The 22,624-nt window shown below is 36.9% G+C and overlaps 1 protein-coding gene across 1 annotated transcript in view; it reads right to left on the bottom strand.

The window, feature by feature from the left end:
* The window catches only part of RTTN (rotatin), a 1,186,344-nt gene that overhangs the window by 80,376 nt on the left and 1,083,344 nt on the right, over positions 1–22,624 (bottom strand). The window contains exons 45-47 of the mRNA XM_053714873.1: positions 8,292–8,418; positions 6,633–6,835; positions 3,295–3,562 (exon numbers count right to left, since the gene is read on the bottom strand). Coding sequence (XP_053570848.1) covers positions 3,295–3,562; positions 6,633–6,835; positions 8,292–8,418 — 598 coding nt within the window. The remainder of the gene's footprint in view (positions 1–3,294; positions 3,563–6,632; positions 6,836–8,291; positions 8,419–22,624) is intronic.

Genomic DNA, 22,624 nt, shown 5'->3' with positions numbered 1-22,624 from the left:
AATTTCAAAAGGAATGAAAATTACTCTGTCGTCCCCTTTGCTTAGATGTTTTATCTTGAGGGAGAAGGTGACCCTTACCTCCCGTAATGTCAGAAATTATTTCTTTCAAGTCAGGCCCGAATAGGGTTTTTCCCTTGAAAGGAATAGCCAAAATCTTGGATTTAGAGGACACATCCGCAGACCAAGATTTTAACCATAAGGCTCTTCGTGCTAAGATGGAGAATCCCGAACTCTTAGCCGCCCATTTGGTGATCTGAAAGGAAGCATCCGTAATAAAAGAATTAGCCAGCTTAAGGGCCTTAATTCTATCCTGTATTTCCTCCAAAGAAGTCTCAGTTCTAAGAGACTCTTCTAGGGCGTCAAACCAAAAAGCCCCCGCAGTCGTGACTGTTACAATGCAGGCCGCCGGTTGCAATAAGAACCCTTGATGAACAGAGTTTTTTGAGAAGACCCTCCAACTTCTTATCCATGGGGTCTTTGAAAGCACAACTGTCCTCTATAGGGATAGTCGTACGCTTCACCAGGGTAGATATAGCTCCCACCACCTTAGGGATCGTCTGCCAAGAGCCCCGAACGGTGTCAGCTATAGGGTACATTTTCTTAAAAATAGGGGAAGGCGAGAACGGGATACCCGGTCTTTCCCATTCCCTTGTAATAATGTCCGAAATTCTCTTAGGAACCGGAAAAACATCAGAATAAAAAAGAACTTCCAAATATCTGTCCATCTTACACAATTTCTCTGGTGGGACCACAATACAGTCACAGTCATCCAGAGTCATCAAAACCTCTCGTAACAATAGACGAAGGTGTTCAAGTTTAAACCTGAAGGACATTACGTCCGAATCTGCCGGGGGCAATGCTCTTCCTGAGTCAGACAGTTCCCCTCAGACAGAGCCTCCATACGCCCCAATTCAGAGCCCTGGGAGGGGACATCGGAGATCGCCATCAAAGCATCAGAAGTCGCAGGGACCGCATGGGCCTCTTTCCTACTGCGTTTGCCTTGCAATGCTGGCAACTTAGATAAAACTTCTGAAAGGGTGGATGACATAACTGCAGCCATATCCTACAGAGTGAATGAAGCAGACGCAGTTGAAGAACACGCCGCCGCCTGGGCGGGCGTTAAAGGCTGTGACGCTTGGGGAGAAAGTTGCGGCATACCCTGAATCTCATCAGTCTGAGAAACATCCTTAGATAAACTTGCATTAAAGAATATCTGTTCTTTAAATTGTAAAGCCCTCTCAGTACATGAGGGACAAAAAGTAATAGGGGGTTCCACATTGGCATCTAAACACATAGAACATGTACTTTCCTGAAGGTCAGCCATGACAAAAAACAAGCTATAGCAATATTGGTCGAGGTACTGTAATTAAAAATAACAGGCAAAAACTTTGAGAAAATTTGCTGAAAAACGAGTGTACTGTGTCCTTATAAAATTAGACCGTATATGTTTTACTGCTCCGCAATAAACAATGCAATAACAGGGAAGCACTATAGATCTTTCAGGATCTTCCCTTATCAATGAAAACTAACCCTGCAAAACCCCTTAGGGACAAAATTTAGCACTCGCACCTCGCCAAAGCTCTGCTGCGGCACCTACCTGCCCCCACGAATCTCACTCTGTGAACGGCGCGCCTAACACCGCTTGTGAGTATGACAGACACAAGCCAACTTAGGCCACACTGGAGCCTCTAGACATGCTGCCGTAATAGTCAGGATCCGGATATCAACTGCGCGTCTAAGCGCGCTAAACGCTAAGCCCCGCCCATCGTGGGCGGAAACTAACTCCCCCGGACAAGTACCGCATGGGGAATAAAAATGTCGGTAACGAAAAGCAATCTGTTGAGAAAGTGTACCGTGACCAATGTGCCCCTTCAAACACAAAACACACCCTGTCCTGCCATTAGCTTAGTACCAGTTAAGGTTAGGACACCTGGGTAAGAGCTCCCACAATCTCCCAGCATCAAGCGCACAGTCTATTGTCGCCCTGTCCACCGGGCTAATTACTTATTAGAGCCCTGATAGCACAGCAGAACCTCAGCTCACTGTATAAAGAGGGTAGACCCATGCACACAATTCCTGTACCCTGTGCAAACTGATTACCCCTTCCCGGTATAGGGAATAAATGTCAGTCTGTTCTGAGTTACTCAGTCTCCCCAGAAGCAAACGACTGTACATACCTTAATGCTGAACGCAGCATGGACTTGTCCCACACAATGAAGATGTTCTTTTCATCACCTCCAGCAGATCTGTTGGAACAAACAGGGTCTTAGATAATATCTGCTAAGACCATCAGCAGGGCAGCAAACAGTATGGGAGTAGCAGAAAGAATTAAATCTCTCCAGTCCCCATTGCTGACAAGCCTGTAGCTCTAGCCCTGAATAAAATAGCACACACTGATACATTTAAAAATAATAAACTCTTGATTGAAGAATCTAAACTAACACCTCACTTTACCTCTTCCTATCACTAACACAGGCAAAGAGAATAACTGGAGTGGGAGGGAAGGGAGGAGCTATATATACAGCTCTGCTGTGGTGCTCTCTTTGCCTCCTCCTGCTGACCAGGAGGCGATATCCCATAAGTTAGGATGAAATCCGTGGACTCGTCGTATCTTGTAAAAGAAAAAATATTTAGCACGTCACTTGTAATCAGCAATTTAGCAACTCATTTTGCATCTTGTACATTATGGTTCAGTAGTGACAATGCACAAGAGTCAACTACATCACCCATAATTATTTTGGTATATTTAGATGTTTGCAAATATTTTAATAAATGGTTATTCTATTATAACAGTGTTTGCCTAGAATATAATATCAAGGGCGTGTAATCACTCCAGGGTGACACTCACAGCAAGATCTTAATGGGACACTAAAACCTATAAGATTGCTACTATTCAGCTAATTTACAATTGTCTCAAATTGGCATCAGCAGGAGAGATTAGACAAGAGGCTTTTTTACCTACTATAAATCGGTAACAACACGGTGATGCCCAATATTTTATTGAAACAACTTTATACTTATTTAATTAATAATAATATTTTGCCAAAACACACATATTTGCAGCAGTGCATTAATGCCTTAATTGCCCAAAGTAAACATCATTGTTCTGATTGCTATAATACTGTATATGCCAATTAGCTTTCCAAAAGGTAATGCACTACAATCTTATATGCATAATAATATGCTTTGGTCTAACACAAATGCAAAACCCCCCCCCCATCAATCATTATTCAATCTTCATGTTTAAAAATCAAGGCAAATTAATAACAATGAATAATAATTTTTTTTACTTACCATTAGCTAATATCTTTGGTTTGTTAGCTGGATTAAAGCAAATATTATGTAAAATCAGCAAAGCTATGGGAAGGTTACTTTTGTTTTTATATTTTGTTATCTCTAGAAGAAGATCCAAACTTCCCTTAAGCTTCATAATCATTTGCTGCCCATCATTACCCAATGAAACGTTCCATAAAAGTTTAAGCCAAAGATTTCCCAAAACACCAAGGCTCTTGGAACCTCCTTTTGGTAGAGACAGTGACAAAAAGTTTTGTAGAAAGTTGCTCTAATAAAAAAAAAAAAAAAAACAGAACAGTTTAAAAATAATAATAATAATAATAATAATAATATAATAAATACTAATCAATTAAACAATGGCAATACATTATATATGTGAAGCTTTTAACCTGAAATGTAGCTTTATTTCAATATTTATGTGTATCAACAAATTGTACAAGTTTTTTTTTTTATTTCATTATGGGAGTAACACACTAACTTACTAACACTGCACAGCTATCATATGTTTAAAAAAGATTAATAAATTGATATTAAATAATGCTCCTTTGGTAAAACCAAACATGTTAAATAAAAGTAAACATTAAAAAGAAACAGCAAACAACGTACTTGTTTTTTTGCAAAATTAGCACTTTGAATTTATTACTGTAGCCCCTGTCCTAAGGGAGATAAGAGTGAAGGCATTTTTGAAACTAAGGGCCATGATACCCAAATGTTGAAACACTTGAAAGTGATGCAGCATAGCTGTATAAAGCTGACTAGAATAGAAAAATATCACCTTAACATCTCTATGTAAAAAGGAAAGATATTTTACCTCAAAAGTTCCTCAGTAGCCACATCTCATTGTAAAGGATTTCTAAGCAGCAAATCACTCTCTCTGTCCCGGGACAGCTAAGGGAGTGAGCTTATGTGCACACTCATCTTATTTCCCTATTCAGTTTAAGGAAATTTACTATGAAATCTCATGAGAGTTAAGTGAAATCTCATGAGATCACAGTAAAAGAGTTCATGACCTCAGCACTGCTGATGCTGATTGGCTGCTGTTCATTTCTTTATTTTTTTTTTTTACCTGCAGCTGGGCAGCAGCTGAGTATAACTTTTTACAAATAACTTACTCTGCTGAGCTGAGGAAGTTGTAAGGTAAAATATCTTCCTTTTTTACATAGAGATGTTTAGGTGATATTTTCCTATCAGCTTTTTACAGTTATACTGTGTCAGTTTCAAGTGATTTAGCATATGAGTATTATGTCCCTTTAAGTTGCTTTCATGATTCAGATAGAGAATACAATTTTTAAAAAAGTTTCCACTTTACTTTGATCATCAAATTTGCTTTGTTCTCATTTAATTCTCTGTTGAATAAATATTTAGCTAGGGAGTGTGCACGTCTGGAGCACAACATAACAGGAAATAGTGCTGCCATCTAGTGCTCTTGCTAATGTATCACATTGTTGCAAAACTGCTGCAATATAGTACTGAAGACACCATCAACTTACTTTCCTTCTTTTCAACAAAGGATACCAAAGAAAGCTAAGAAAATCTGATAATAGAAGTAAATTGGAAAGTTGTTTAAAAGTGTAGGCTCTATCTGAATCATGAAAGAAAAAAAAATGGGGTTCATCTCCCTTTAATACTAAGCCAGCCCATGTTACTCTAGAAGTTGTATGGCTGTGACAGGAAGTAATAAAAATTGCACACATGCTCAGCTGGAACCTCACAAAGTGCTCATATAAAAACAAATTTAAAAAACAAGGTTAAAGTTGCATGCTTTTTTCTGATTCATGAAACTTTAATTTTAAATTTAGTGGCCCTTTAAATTCTCTTCTATTTCCAAATTTTTATTTTGTTGAGAAACAATATGTCCCTACACTACTGGGAGCTAGCTGACTGGTGGTTACGCATTTTTTTTACAGTGCGCACATATTACAAGTTTAAAGTAAAAAGAACGCAAATTTGCGGTCACCTTCTCGTGCTAAAAAGGGCTGAATGCACAATTGCGATCACATTATTACATTTCCCCATAAACTTTAATAGTGCCTTGTTTTTATGCCAAAAATCTAACAGCCATGGGTTGCAAAAACCCGTTTGCAACAACACAATAAATGTATATGAATGTATACATATATATGTATGTGTTCATATGTTTTAAATTATATATATAAATATATTTACACATACACACACACATTAATATACATATATATTTAAAGACATACAAATATGAATAAATATGTAAAAGCACTTTCGGCCCATTTTTTTCCCAACACCTGACATCTTGTAACTTTGAGCCCTTAGAAGTTTTTTGTGCAATATTTTCTTTTCATAAGCATTTATTTATATCAGGCAGTGTTGATACAAGTGTTACTGTACTATTAAATGTATTTTTGATGTGCTTTATGACACTTTTTGTTACTTAACCAAAGGACTGAGGTCACATTGTTTACTTGTGACTAAAACACATTTTTGCTCTTGTGGTCACATTTACAAGGTTATTTAACGTGCATCCGAAAAGGAGTATTTTTGCCCCAAAGCAAGGGCACAGAGATTTGTGCTCCATCTGTAATCTAGCCCTATGTGCAGAGGTTAAAAAACACAGTTATGTACAAGCAACAGTGCAATAATAAAATGCTTTAACATATAAGAACATTTTCTTTTATATCCCTTTAAATTGTGAAGCAACTAGAGCAACAGTACTGTATTCAATAAAAATTTCCACTGAACATAAGACATTTATCAGCACAGAGACCATCAATTGTATATATGAGCAGTCATGAAAACATGAATGCACCTAATTTAGAATATTTATTTAAAGAGACACTCAAGTCAAAATTAAACTTTCATTATTTAGATAGAGCATGCAATTTTAAACAACTTCAATTAACAAAATGTGCACAGTCTTTATCTATTTAAACATTTTGAGTCATCAGCTCCTACTGAGCATGTGCAGAATAAACGTGTATGCATTTGTGATTGGCTGATGGCTGTCACATGGTACGTGTATGCATTTGTGACTGGTTTAATGGATGTCACATTGTACAGGGGGAGTGGAAATAGACATTACTTTTAAAATTGTCAGAAAAAAAAATCTACTTCTCATTTAAAGTTCAGACTAATTGCTATTGCATTGTCTTGTTATCATGCATTTGTTGAGTATGCAAATCTACTGTGTTGACTGTTCCTTTACATAGTTCTAGGAAAATATTCACTACGGTGCACGTCAAAATAGACAGAAAAAAATAAGTTATAAACTGAAAGTTGGTTGGTTGCTTGTTAAAGGGGCAATAAAGCAGTTTAACTGTTGGAAACCTATTGATCCTAATTGTCTATCAAACCTATAGTCATACCTTTTGAATAAGACATCTGCAGTCTTGAGCAACTGCAAGATTTGAAAGAAGAGCAAAGGTCAGTTGCTGGACAATGCTATGATCTGAAGCAGGTTCTGATGCAAGCTTCAACAGGCTGTGCATGAGAGTTGCGTTTGCCGGTGCTTTTTGATACAGTTGCATGGTTATCGATCCTGGGGTTGTACCACAAAGAGAACTACATGCTTGTAAAAAAGAGAAATAACATTGTAATTAGAATTGTAACACGTTGAAGAAATATATGAGACTTTGCACTAAATTTACAGTGGCATTGCTTATAAATTCATCTTCAATTATTATTTTACTTTTAAATTTAAAACGGTAATTTCATATCATGCATGCATCACATGCCCACTTAATAATCTAGCAAGTCTCAAGTGTTGAATAATTTACAAAGATATTTCTGTCTAACCACTTCATACCCGAGAAGTGTAGTGTATATGACTTTAAATGCCTGTCTTTAGCTTTGACATGTCAATTATTTATGTAAATATTTAATAACGATTTTAATGATCCAAAGCTCTTTAAATGGTTAGAAAGGTCAACATTGAAATGTGAATGGGTGCATTTAATTTGAAATAAAAGCATTATTGCAATATATTTCCATTATGATTCTAGTAAAAGTTATTACTGTTTTTCTACAGCATACGCACATATCCTTTGAGGGCCTGTGCACCAGTATTCAGGCACTACACCTTCTCTGAGAGTCAGCAGTGGCTTGCATCACACTAATTACATTGTCAGAAGCAATACATACCACAGCCAGCTCTGAAAGAAGGTGTGGTGTTTGAACGTTGGTGCACAGGATATGTGCGTATGCTGAAGAAAAACAGTAATAACTTTTACTAGATTTGTGCTAATGGAAATATATTGCAAAATGCTTATATTTCACATTGTAATACACCCATGCACATTTCAATGTTTACTTTTCTATACTTGGTAGTGCCAGATGAAAACAGTCTCATATTTGTGATATGGACAACCAAATTATAAACTGCTGTTTCATTTAAGCATGAATAAATCATCAGAAACAAAATGCCTATAGAGTAAAGCTGGACAATGTCAGCTGCCAAATACTAGAAAACTGCTTCTTGTTCTAAGCATTTATAGTATTCCGCACATATTTCCCTTGTACAGATGCTAACAATAAATGTCTGGCTCCTCAATATTCTCGATGGCTCCTAAGGTTGATGTACAGTACATTGTGAACTTCTTATATATCTCTTTTTAAACAATGGTGACTAAATCTGACCACATTTTCTATTGTCTATGAAAGTGAAATTTCAGAAATTAGCTAATATGACAAACCTGAATCATCTGAGGATTTGCCCATTTTATCATATTCTATATATTCTGTATTACTGCCTTTAATGAAATAACGTAACCTTCACCAAGCATGCACAGCTTAGTCAGTTCAACTTGTATCAAAAAATTTACGGATTAATGAAGATACAACTCCATTTCCAGTAAGAGAAATTACCATTTTAAACATGCATGTCAATCATTACTATTAGTAGAAAGCTTAAAAAGGTAAAGCAAATAATTACTATGACAAGATATTAACTGCAACAAAAATGTTTAATACAAAACCATCGATATCAATACAAAATATAAATAAAAAAGAAAACTACTTTGATTTACCTGGTGGAAAATTTGCTGTGTAAACACAAAGTAATTGTAAGGCGCCTTGCATCAATGTGTCATCCATCAAAAGCCAAGGCCAAAGAGAATGCAGCACTGGAACAATTTTAGATTCAAGAGCAGCTTCCTGTCAAATAATTCATAACCATAACTATCATAATAATAATTTAAAATATATTAAATATCTACTACTTTATGCAGTTATTATAGGTCTGTGCCCACATATATATATACTTATAAGGGGGTATGATGTATATAGGACTATTTTATCTTTTATCGCCCTGCACAGTACCACCAGGTCAGTTTCCATAAGCTTTAATCCTCTGCCCTATATATCTTGTTAAGAACTCTGAGAGGGCCTACTTTACACACACAATTTTAGCAGTTAATTGATGTTCCTATAGTAACCATTAAACTTTTTAGTTGCCAACATATAACATAAACCCTTGAGGGTTGCCTTATTTATTTATTTATAGTAGATACCCTGCATATTAACCTCTTAAGGACATATGACTGAATTTTTCCGTCATAAAACAATTGAGCAAACAGAAAGCTGTGTCCTTAAAGGGTTAACGGTCTCCCACACTATATATTCTTACCACAGTTCGCAACTTACCACCTCCCCCCCCTATAATATACCTCCTAATTTAGGAGGGCTATCTGCGCGGCTTCTCTTGTACATGCCGCAATATAAATATCTCCCTAGCATCTACTTATCCATATTACCACAGTAGTGACTCTAATTACTACATTTTATTCAGCTGGGCTGATTACCATAATTTTCCAGAAGAGTTTATGATTGTTTGTTTTACCATATTATTTCCATTTGGGAATAGTACCTTCCTTATGGTTGTCACTACATATGTTATCTATCATCCTAATTTAAGCTTGTAATTTTATAGGCTCATAAATTAAGAAAACTGAAGTTCACTGTTTGGGATCCAAAAGAGGTCCCCTAACGTCTAGGGTAGCCTTCTAACGCTTTATCTTCTTTTTCATTGTGTGAGGTCCAAAAGCAGCCCCACTTACTGTTTAGAAGGCTCTTAGCTTCATAGGCAAATAGAATGTTTATTGTTTGTTTAATTAATGCGCTACAATTTTGATATGTACAGTTGGAATTGTCTTACTAATTCTTTCTTTCTGTATTGACTGCATTGACAAATGCTGTTTGTATGCCATAAATTGAACTTCAATAAAAAGTTTTTTTTTCCCCTTATGTATGTCGTATGTCGTTTTACCTTGTTCTTTTTTTTCTTTATTCTTGTAGGGGCTGGGGGGCTCCTCTATAGAGATAAAATTCATCTGAATGTAATCTTATATTGGCTGACTAATCCCAACCTGGCTCAATTTTCTTAAATTCTCTATCTATGAACTATTAATAAAATAGAAATAATTACGCTGGAAAGGGAAAATTAGTAGCGTAAAAGTCATCTAGGTCCATATCTGATAAATTACTGAACTTGGCATAGATAGGGCCTAGTTTATGTCAATATTATCATTGTACTATTAATGGCTAACCCAGATTTTGCTAAATTAGGTTCTATCATTAAGATAGTCAAGTTTTGTGTCACATTCGATCCGCTCATCGCCGTGTCACCGCGGCTCACGGATCTCTTCTGTGTCACGTCACGTTGCCTAGCAATGTGACGCAGTTCTCTGTACCTCCTCCTGACGTCGACGTCTCTTTCTCCCTTCAAAAGACCGACGGGAGATCTTCTCGGGGCCCGTTTGTCTTCCTGAAATCGGAACTTGTGAGTACTTGGCCATTCTGGCTTCTGATATTTTTACTTTTGCCTGCCTGACATGTTATTACCTATCCCACGAATTGTCTTCTGGATTCATTCACCCTTGTCTTCCTGACTATTCATGTGCTTATGCTAACCTGCTAAAAAGGGACATTTGCTTTATCAAACCTGCAAAAGGATTATATCTCTGTTTGCTAACCTGCTTAAAGGGACATTTGCTTTATCAAACCTGCTAAAAGGATTGCCTCTCTGTTTGTTTGCTAACCTACTTAAAGGGACATTTGCTTTACCAAACCTGCTAAAAAGAATACCTTTCTGTTTGTTTGCTTAAAGGGACATTTGCTTATTCCAAACCTGCTGAAAGGATTACTTCTCTGTTTGTTTGTTAACCTGCTTAAAGGGACATTTGCTTTATCCAATCCTACAAAAAGGAATACTTCTGTTTGCTTTCTAACCTACTTAAAGGGACATTTGTTTTTATCTTTCCTGAGTGGGTCACGTCCTGGATATTTCTCAGTGTGCTAGCGTGTGTTTTACTTTTCACGCTAGCAGTTTGGTTAAATCATGGGCTGACCCTTTACGGCTGATATTTTGGCTTAATTTTTTGTTGATGTTAAGATGGGCCTTGTAAGGCGAAAACAAAATGTTGGAAGTTATTATGCTGAACAATAAAAAAATAAAATAAAAATAAAATATATATATATATATATATTTTTAAAAGGAATGTTCTACCAACCCTTTCAGGTACTGTACTTTTCCTAATAAGTTATGCATTTATACTAATGTACATGACTGAAGAATACTTAAAGGGAAAATAATTTCTGCCAAGTATTAATGTTTCTAAAACAAATTAACATCCTTTTAATTATTTTTCAATAGCCAAACCTCACCCTCCATTTGCCTTATTTGATGGAGCCTATCTGGGCTTTAGCCTCCAGACAACAAAGCTAGCCAGGGACATACATTTAGTATAATATACTCTGCTTTGCTGTTGTTATCAGTTAAAGCCAAGATAGCACAGATATATATCAGAGTTAACCTTAAGAAGTCAGCAGGGTGCTTTTAATGTTCTGAGAATTAGAAATTCCTCAATTTTCTGAGTTATATTACATGAAACGTGCAAAATAAATAATGAAAATATATTGCAAAGATGTTTCATTACGCATAACTAAACATTTGGTATAAAAATCTCAAGGTATTTACTGCCTCTTTAACAGTTTTTTTTTAACAAGAGAAGTACTGCACACAGAAAAAAAATAAACTTAAATAGCCAAATATATGTAGAAAGTTCAATTAAATCAGTTATCCTAATATAGGATATTTTCTTGTATACCTTACATAACTTAACCATATCAATGCCTACAGAAACTCAACCATAAAAAAAGAATAAAACAAAAAGAATAAAAAAGTCCTCATAAGGGCTGGGCGATATGGGCAAAAAAAAAAAAAAAAAATATCACAATTTTTAAATAAAAAATAAAAAATTGTGATTGCGATTTAATCGCGATTTTCTTATAAATGACTATAACACCTTTATTTTGCATTATAAAGTTTATCTAACACTACAGAATCTTAATGTACATGTTTCTCAATGTCCAATACACTCTTGGAGCATAAAAATACAAACCACAAAATAGTTAAAATACAATTTGCTACCTGTGATGTGATTAAATAGTAGCCACTAGCCAGTTATTAGGTCTTATGACACACAACATTGTAATGTTTTCTTGGACAGTCATTCTAACTGTGGAGAGTGGTATGATTAGCAAATGAAGCAGTGTAAGCCACATACACACACACATTATATATATATATATATATATATATATATATATATATATATATATATATACACACACACACAGTATATATATATATATATATATATATATACACACACACACAGTATATATATATATATATATATACAGTATATATATATATATATATATATATATATATATAAATAAATATAAAATGTATATACAGTGGCTATAAAAAGTCTACACACCCCTGTTAAAATGTCAGGTTTCTGTGATGTAAAAAAATAGACAAAGATAACTCATTTCAGAACTTTTTCCACCTTTAATGTGACCTATAAACTACACAACTCAATTGAAAAATAAACTGAAATATTTAAGGTGGAGGGAAGTAAACAAAAAAAAAACTAAAATAATGTGGTTGCATAAGTGATTATAACTGGGGATGTAGATGTGTTCAGAATTAAGCAATCACATTCAAAACCATGTTAAATAAGAGTCATCACACACCTGCCATAATTTAAAGTGCCTCTGATTAACCCTGAATTAAAGTTCAGCTGTTCTAGTAGGTCTTTCCTGACATTTTTTTAGTCGCGTCCTACACAAAAGCCATGGTTCGAAGAGAGCTTCCAAAGCATCAGAGGGATCTCATTGTTAAAAGGTATCAGTCAGGAGAAGGGTACAAAAGAATTTCCAAGGCATAAGATATACCATGGAACACAGTGAAGACAGTCATCATCAAGTAGAGAACATATGGCACAACAATGACATTACCAAGAACTGGATGTCCCTCCAAAATTTATGAAAAGATGAGAATAAAACTGGTCTGGGAGGCTACCAAGAGGCCTACAGCAACATTAAAGGAGCTGCAGGAATATCTGGCAAGTACTGGCTGTGTGGTACATGTGACAACAATCTCCTGTATTCTTCATATGTTTGGGCTTTGGGGTAGACGGCAAGACGGAAGCCTTTTCTTATGAAGAAAAACATCCAAGCCCAGCTAAATTTAGCAAAAACAGATCTGAAGTGTCCCAAAAGCATGTGAGAAAAGGTGTTATGGTCTGATGAAACCAAGGTTGAACTTCTTGGCAATAATTCCAAAAGATATGTTTGGTGCAAAAACAACACTGCATATTACCAAAAGAACACCATACCCACAGTGAAACATGGTGATGGCAGCATCATGCTTTGGGGCTGTTTTTCTTCAGCTGGAACTGGGGCCTTATTCAAGGTAGAGGGAATTATGAACAGTTCCAAATACCAGTCAATATTGGCACAAAACCTTCAGGTTTCTGCTAGAAAGCTGAACATGAAGAGGAACTTCATCTTTCAGCATGACAACGACCCAAAGCATACATCCAAATCAAAAAAGGAATGGCTTCACCAGAAGAAGATTAAAGTTTTGGAATGGCCCAGCCAGAGCCCAGACCTGAATCCAATCCAAAATATGTGGGGTGATCTGAAGAGGGCTGTGGACAGGAGATGCCCTCGCAATCTGATAGATTTGGAGTGTTTTTGCAAAGAAGAGTGGGCAAATCTTGCCAAGTCAAGATGTGCCATGCTGATAGACTCATACCCCAAAATACTGAGTGCTGTAATAAAATCAAAAGTTGCTTCAACAAAGTATTAGTTTACACACTTATGCAACCATATTATTTTTTTTTCTTACTTCCCTTCACCTAAAAGATTTCAGGTTGTTTTTCAATTGAGTTTCATAGTTTATAGGTCACATTAAAGGTGGATAAAGTTCTGAAATTATTTTTCTTTGTCTCATTTTTTTAAATCAGAGAAACCTGCCATTTTAACATGGGTGTGTAGACTTTTTATATCCACTGTATATATATATATATATATATATATATATATATATATATAAAATTAAATAATCCCAGCTAATGAATCTTAGTAATGAATATAACAAATTATTTTAATGGTTACACATAAATTCAGACACTATCTGATAATTTATTGGGTGACTCCCGATAAATTTATCCTGGACAGCGATCGATATATATTTCCTTTATGCTATTTAATTTTCAAAGTGCATAGTTTCTTTCAGGATTGAGGAGTACACCCTACTATTAAAGTGTCAGCTCTGTTTGCTTTTTTGTATACAGAATATTAGAATACGCTATTTGCTGAGGCTTCCACATATCTGTAATTTCGTTCAGCTTTGAAGAAGAATGACGTGCATAGGTGTGCTTGTAATGTGGATGAGATGTGTATGCATAGTCCAATGAGCTTAGAACTTTACCGGTTTAAATGATACCTTCCACCTAGCACCTGCACATTTCCTTGACAAAGGGGCGGAGTCCCCGAAACGCGCGTCTGATTCAGCGTGGACGCTGACACCTGTTCCTACCTGTGCTGTTTGAGCAACCCTGCATGCTGACAGTTTACGGCTTCCCGGACGGAGAAAGCGAGAGAGGAACACTCTATACATTCGGCTTGCTATCCATTGCCACACTGAAGATTTCAACCAAGTCTCACGGTAATACGGACTGACTCAGGTAAATGGCGAGGAATTTCATCAGCTACAAACAAGGTACCGCAATTGAACCCCCTGGCTTGGGTTATTTATTAAGTATCTGGATGCATATGCTATATCAGCTGATTATCAGCGGAGTGACTGTTTGTAGTGAACCCCCTGGCTTGGGTTATATACGAAGCACCTGGGCTTTAAGTTATTGGAGGGTATTTTCCGTGAGTGAAGATTCACTATACAAGCGTGTGAGGTTAGATGAGCAGCTGAGGATTACCTCGCTTAGCAACAGCCGTTTGCATATCAGAAGTGGGGATTGCCCATATGGAAATTGGGGATTTCTGTGTGACTATATAACACAGACTTTTGGCACTATCAGTATCCAGTTATATATCAAGTTTTTTTTTTATAGGATATTGCATGCTACAATTATCTGGACTGCACTTTAACATATTATAATATATCCGGATGCAAGTTTATGACTTTGCGGTACTATATTTTCAATTATATTGGATACAAAGTATCAAATTTTTTTCATATTTTTTTCACGTCTTTTTGAAGTGATACCATTATACCAAAGTCTCTCTCACAGGTTATGTGACAGGTGCTGCTGTCCTACACTCCCTGGGGACGCCCTGGGGGTGCATTTACATTGTTGTTGTTTGGTTTATTTGTAATTTCTTTGTGTATTTATGTATGAATGTTGCTTGCAGATGTGTGGATTGGTGGATGGGGTTTTGTGTGGATCTGTGTGAGCGCATCTTTGATCTTCTCCCATTATTTGTTATGCATTATTAGATAGTGTCTGAATTTATGTGTAACCATTAAAATAATTTGTTATAATCATTACTAAGACTCATTGGCTGGGATTATTTAATTTTATATTATTATTGAGTTGAGGACCAGACTCCATCCCGTGCCGGAGCAATTTTGATACTGTTAGGGTGGTGCTGTCACCTTGGTATTATAATATATATATATATATATATATATATATATATATATAAAAACATAATTTATGTAAGAACTTACCTGATAAATTCATTTCTTTCATATTAGCAAGAGTCCATGAGCTAGTGACGTATGGGATATACATTCCTACCAGGAGGGGCAAAGTTTTCCAAACCTCAAAATGCCTATAAATACACCCCTCACCACACCCACAATTCAGTTTAACGAATAGCCAAGAAGTGGGGTGATAAGAAAAAAGTGCGAAAGCATATAAAATAAGGAATTGGAATAATTGTGCTTTATACAAAAAAATCATAACCACCACAAAAAAGGGCGGGCCTCATGGACTCTTGCTAATATGAAAGAAATGAATTTATCAGGTAAGTTCTTACATAAATTATGTTTTCTTTCATGTAATTAGCAAGAGTCCATGAGCTAGTGACGTATGGGATAATGACTACCCAAGATGTGGATCTTTCCACACAAGAGTCACTAGAGAGGGAGGGATAAAATAAAGACAGCCAATTCCTGCTGAAAATAATCCACACCCAAAATAAAGTTTAATGAAAAACATAAGCAGAAGATTCAAACTGAAACCGCTGCCTGAAGTACTTTTCTACCAAAAACTGCTTCAGAAGAAGAAAATACAACAAAATGGTAGAATTTGGTAAAAGTATGCAAAGAGGACCAAGTTGCCGCTTTGCAAATCTGATCAACCGAAGCTTCATTCCTAAACGCCCAGGAAGTAGAAACTGACCTAGTAGAATGAGCTGTAATCCTATGAGGCGGAGTCTTACCCGACTCAACATAGGCAAGATGAAATAAAGATTTCAACCAAGATGCCAAAGAAATGGCAAAAGTTTTCTGGCCTTTCTAAAACCGGAAAAGATAACAAATAAACTAGAAGTCTTTCGGAAAGACTTAGTAGCTTCAATATAATATTTCAAAGCTCTAATAACATCCAAAGAATGCAACGATTTCTCCTTGGAATTCTTAGGATTAGGACATAATGAAGGAACCACAATGTCTCTACTAATGTTGTTGGAATTCACAACTTAGGTAAAAATTCAAAAGAAGTTCGCAACACCGACTTATCCTGATGAAAAATCCGAAAAGGAGACTCACAAGAAAGAGCAGATAATTCAGAAACTCTTCTGGCAGAAGAGATGGCCAAAAGGAACAAAACTTTCCAAGAAAGTAATTTAATATCCAATGAATGCATAGGTTCAAATGGAGGAGCTTGAAGAGCCCCCAGAACCAAAATCAAACTCCAAGAAGGAGAAATTGACTTAATGACAGGCTTTATACGAACCAAAGCTTGTACAAAACAATGAATATCAGGAAGAATAGCAATCTTTCTGTGAAAAAGAACAGAAAGAGCAGAGATTTGACCTTTCAAGGAACTTGCGGACAAACCCTTATCTAAACCATCCTGAAGAAACTGTAATATTCTCGGTATTCTAAAAGAATGCCAAGAAAAATGATGAGAAAGACACCAAGAAATTCAAGTCTTCCAGACTCTATAATATATCTCTCTGGATACAGATTTACGAGCCTGTAACATAGTATTAATCACAGAGTCAGAGAAACCTCTTTGACCAAGAATCAAGCGTTCAATCTCCATACCTTTAAATTTAAGGATTTCAGATCCTGATGGAAAAAAGGACCTTGAGACAAAAGGTCTGGTCTTAACGGAAGAGTCCACGGTTGGCAAGAGGCCATCCGGACAAGATCCGCATACCAAAACCTGTGAGGCCATGCCGGAGCTACCAGCAGAACAAACGAGCATTCCTTCAGAATCTTGGAGATTACTCTTGGAAGAAGAACTAGAGGCGGAAAGATATAGGCAGGATGATACTTCCAAGGAAGAGATAATGCATCCACTGCCTCCGCCTGAGGATCCCGGGATCTGGACAGATACCTGGGAAGTTTCTTGTTTAGATGAGAAGCCATCAGATCTATTTCTGGAAGTTCCCACATTTGAACAATCTGAAGAAATACCTCTGGGTGAAGAGACCATTCGCCCGGATGCAACGTTTGGCGACTGAGATAATCCGCTTTCCAATTGTCCATACCTGGGATATGAACCGCAGAGATTAGACAGGAGCTGGATTCCGCCTAAACCAAAATTCGAGATACTTCTTTCATAGCCAGAGGACTGTGAGTCCCTCCTTGATGATTGATGTATGCCACAGTTGTGACATTGTCTATCTGAAAACAAATGAACAACTCTCTCTTCAGAAGAGGCCAAGACTGAAGAGCTCTGAAAATTGCACGGAGTTCCAAAATATTGATCGGAAATCTCACCTCCTGAGATTCCCAAACCCCTTGTGCCGTCAGATACCCCCACACAGCTCCCCAACCTGTAAGACTTGCATCTGTTGAGATTATAGTCCAGGTCGGAAGAACAAAGAAGCCCCCTGAACTAAACGATGGTGATCTGTCCACCATGTCAGAGAGTGTCGTAAAATCTGTTTAAAGATATTAATTGAGATATCTTTGAGTAATCCCTGCACCATTGGTTCAGCATACAGAGCTGAAGAGGTCGCATGTGAAAACGAGCAAAGGAGATCGCATCTGATGCGGCAGTCCTAAGACCCAACATTTCCATGCATAAGGCTACCAAAGGGAATGATTGTGACTGAAGGTTTTGACAAGCTGATATCAATGTTAAACTTCTCCTGTCTGACAAGGACAGAGTCATAGACACTGAATTTATCTAGAAACCTAAAAAGGTTACCCTTGTCTGAGGAATCAATGAACTGATTGGTAAATTGATCCTCCAACCATGAACTTGAAGAAACAACACAAGTCGATTCGTATGAGATTCTTCGAAAATGAGAAGACTGAGCAAGTACCAAGATATTGTCCAAATAAGGAAATACCAAAACCCTATTCTCTGATTACAGAAAGAAGGGCACCGAGAACCTTTGAAAAAAATTCTTGGAACTGAGGCTAGGCCAAACGGTAGAGCCACAAAACTGGTAATGCTTGTCTAAAAAGAGAATCTCAGACACTAAAAGTGATCTGGATGAATCGGAATATGCAGATACACATCCTGTAAATCTATTGTAGACATATAATGCCCTTGCTAAACAAAAGGCAGGATAGTCCTACAGTAACCATCTTGAATGTTGGTATCCTAACATAACGATTCAATAATGATAGATCCGGAACTGGTCTGAAGGAATTGACCTTCTTTGGTACAATGAAGAGATAAAATAAAACCCCAGCCCCTGTTCCAGAACTGGAACTGGCATAAATACTCCAGCCAACTCTAGATCTGAAACACATTTCAGAAATGCTGAGCCTTTGCTGTGTTAACTGGGACACGGGAAAGAAAAGAATCTCTTAGCAGGAGGCCTTAACTTGAAGCCAATTCTGTACCTTTCTGAAACAAAGTTTCTGAAACCAGAGATTAAGAACGGAATTGATCCAAATTTCTTTGAAGAAAACGTAATCTGCCCCATACCAGCTGAGCTGGAATAAGGGCCGCACCTTCATAGGTACTTAGGAGCTGGCTATAGGTTTCTATAAGGCTTGGATATATTCCAAACTGGAAATAGATTCCAAACTGATACCGCTCCTGAGGATGAAGGATCAGGCTTTTGTTCCTTGTTGTGAGGAAAGGAACGAAAAATGATTATTTACCCTGGAAAGAAAGGGAAAGCAAAGTTGACTTAGAAGACATGTCAGCATTCCAAGTTTAATCCATAAAGCTTTTCTAGCTAAAATAGCTAGAGACATATACCTGACATCAACTCTAATGATATCAAAAGAAGGTATCACCAATAAAATTATTAGCATGTTATAGAATAATAATAATGCTATAAAATTATGATCGGTTACTTGTTGCGCTAAAGCTTCTAACCAAAAAGTTGAAGCTGCAGCAACATCCGCTAAAAATATAGCAGGTCTAAGAAGATTACCTGAACATAAGGAAGCTTTTCTTAGAAAGGATTCAATTTTCCTATCTAAAGGATCCTTAAATTAAGTACTATCTGCCGTTGGAATAGTAGTACATTAGCAGGAGTAGAGACAGCCCCATAACCTTAGGGATTTTTGTCCCAAAAAACTCTAATCTGTCAGATGGCACAGGATATAATTTGCTTAAACGTCTAGAAGGAGTAAATAAATTACCCAAATTATTCCATTCCCTGGAAATTACTTCAGAAATAGCATCAGGGAGATAAAACACTTCTGGAATAACTACAGGAGATTTAAAAACCTTATTTAAACGTTTACATTTAGTATCAAGAGGACCAGAATCCTCTATTTCTAATGCAAATAATACTTCTTTAAGTAAAGAACGAATAAATTCCATCTTGAACAAATACAAAGATTTATCAGCATCAACCTCTGAGACAGAAACCTCTGAACCAGAAGAACCATTATCAGTATCAGAAGGATGATGTTCATTTAAAAATTCATCTGAAAAAAGAGAAGTTTTAAAAGACTTTTATGTATACTAGAAGGAGAAATAACAGACATAGCCTTCTTAATGGATTTAAAAAATAAAATCTCTTATGTTATCAGGAACACTCTGAAAATTAGATGTTGACGGAACAGCAACAGGTAATGTAACAGTACTAAAGGAAATTCTATCTGCATTAATAAGTTTGACATGACATGCAATACAAATAACAGCAGGAGAAACAGATACCAAAAGTTTATAGCAGATACACTTAGCTTGGTAGCTCCAGCACTGTGCAGTGATTTTCCTGAAGTATCTTCTGACTCAGTTGCAACGTGGAACATCTTGCAATATGTAAAAGAAAAAAACAACATATAAAGCAAAATTGATCAAATTCCTTAAATGACAGTTTCAGGAATGGGAAAAAAATGCCAGTGAACAAGCTTCTAGCAACCAGAAGCAATAAATAATGAGACTTAAATAATGTGGAGACAAAAATGACGCCCATATTTTTTAGCGCCAAAAAAGACGCCCACATTATTTGGCGCCTAAATGCTTTTGGCGCCAAAAATGACGCCACATCCGGAACGCCGACATTTTTGACGCAAAAAAAACGTCAAAAAATGACGCAACTTCCGGCGACACGTATGACGCCGGAAACAGAAAAAAATTTTTGCGCCAAAAAAGTCCGCGCCAAGAATGACGCAATAAAATGAAGCATTTTCTGCCCCCGCGAGCCTAACAGCCCACAGGGAAAGTCAAATTTTTTAAGGTAAGAAAAAATGTTTGAAACAAATGCATTTATCCCAAATATGAAACTGACTGTCTGAAAAATAAGGAAAGTTGAACATTCTGAGTCAAGGCAAATAAATGTTTGAATACATATATTTAGAACTTTATAAATAAAGTGCCCAACCATAGCTTAGAGTGTCACAGAAAATAAGATTTACTTACCCCAGGACACTCATCTACATGTTTGTAGAAAGCCAAACCAGTACTGAAACGAGAATCAGCAGAGGTAATGGTATATATAAGAGTATATCGTCGATCTGAAAAGGGAGGTAAGAGATGAATCTCTACGACCGATAACAGAGAACCTATGAAATAGACCCCGTAGAAGGAGATCACTGCATTCAAATAGGCAATACTCTCCTCACATCCCTCTGACATTCACTGCACGCTGAGAGGAAAACCGGGCTCCAACTTGCTGCGGAGCGCATATCAACGTAGAATCTAGCACAAACTTACTTCACCACCTCCATCGGAGGCAAAGTTTGTAAAAACTGAATTGTGGGTGTGGTGAGGGGTGTATTTATAGGCATTTTGAGGTTTGGGAAACTTTGCCCCTCCTGGTAGGAATGTATATCCCATACGTCACTAGCTCATGGACTCTTGCTAATTACATGAAAGAAATTATTTTTCTTCTTCTTTTTTAAACATTTTAATTTGACTGAAAATGAGCCCTGCTCCTGTCCAGGAATCCATTACAGGCATATAGCAGTAGGGGTGGGGGCTGCTCCTTTCAGAAATGCTGTGCCTTGCTGATATAAAATACATTGTAGATGCAGTTAAGTTAACCCAGCCGCTAATAGCAGAGGGGACTGCAGTTTTAGCCTTTTTGGGAGCCGTGGGGTTAACTGCATCTGCTATGTATTTAAGCTGTTTCTCAGAGAGCAGGAGATTGTGTGGGAGGTTCCACAATGTTTATATACCCTAAGTTACAGACTGCAGACGTCCCTAGGGGGAAATATAAGTAAGTGGCTTTCTCTCCTGTTCATTCCTGCATGGGTTCTGCTTTTAGATTTCTAGATTGATCGGCTGCTTCTCAGAACAGAAAGTGAAAGTAAAAGAGCCATTTTACAAATGTGTGCTAAAAGCAGCCACTAGATGGAGCTGGTTTGCAAGAAATCACAAAAAAATGAATGTATTACAGCCACTTCTAAAGGAATTTTTTTATGTAGGAAAAAATTGCGACTCCTCGCGGTTTTAAAATCGCGGCGATTAATCGTGGTTTTAAATCGCATATGCGATTAATCGTGCAGCTCTAGTCCTCATATAGAATATAGTAAGACACTGCAATACTGCTCAAAGTTTGCTTTAGCTGTGGATGTAAAACCAAACAATACAACATATGTTATCAAGGTTTTAAATGTATCCTTTAGGGGCAGCAAACAATGTATTTGTTATTATACACTTTTAGTGCAGGAAATTAATATATTCAGACTCACAATCAGAAGAAAGGAAATATCTTGCTCCTTGCAGATTCTGATAGTGCTTTCTATCACCACAGAGTTACAAAAGCTCAAAACAGCCATAGAGTTACAAAGACTCAATAAATCATAAAACTTAAATATGAGATTTCCAAGACACCATGTGGAGCTGTATAGTTCTTACAGAAATAAACGATGGGCAAGCCAAAGTGCCATGAAAAGGCGATTTTTAAAATATATATATATATATATATAAAAAACACAATTTATGCTTACCTGATAAATGTATTTCTTTCTGGATATGGTGAGTCCACAACGTCCTCAATTACTAGTAGGAATATCACTCCTGGCCAGCAGGAGGAGGCAAAGAGCACCACAGCAAAGCTGTTAAGTGTCACTCCTGTACCCATAATCCCCAGTCATTCGACCAAAGGGAAATGGAAAAAAGGAATAACATAAAGGTGTAGAGGTGCCTGAGGTATAGTCAAAATAACTGTCTTAAATACAAGGGTGGGGTCGTGGACTCACCATATCCGGAAATAAATACATTTATCAGGTAACCATAAATTTTGTTGTCTTTCCTAAGATATGGTGAGTCCACAACATCCTCAATTACTAGTGGCAACCAATACCCAAGCTAGAAGACACAGTTGACAAGGGAGGGATAACAAGACAGGCAGGCCTAAACAGAAGGCACCACTGCTTGAAGAACCTTTCTCCTAAAAAAAGGCAGAAGAGGCAAAAGTATCAAATTTGGAAAAAGTGTGCAGA

The sequence above is a fragment of the Bombina bombina genome, chromosome 5, assembly GCF_027579735.1.
Source record: "Bombina bombina isolate aBomBom1 chromosome 5, aBomBom1.pri, whole genome shotgun sequence".
NCBI lineage: Eukaryota > Metazoa > Chordata > Amphibia > Anura > Bombinatoridae > Bombina > Bombina bombina.
The sequence above is the reverse complement of the archived record's forward strand: the minus strand, read 5'-3'. Positions and strand labels throughout refer to the sequence as shown.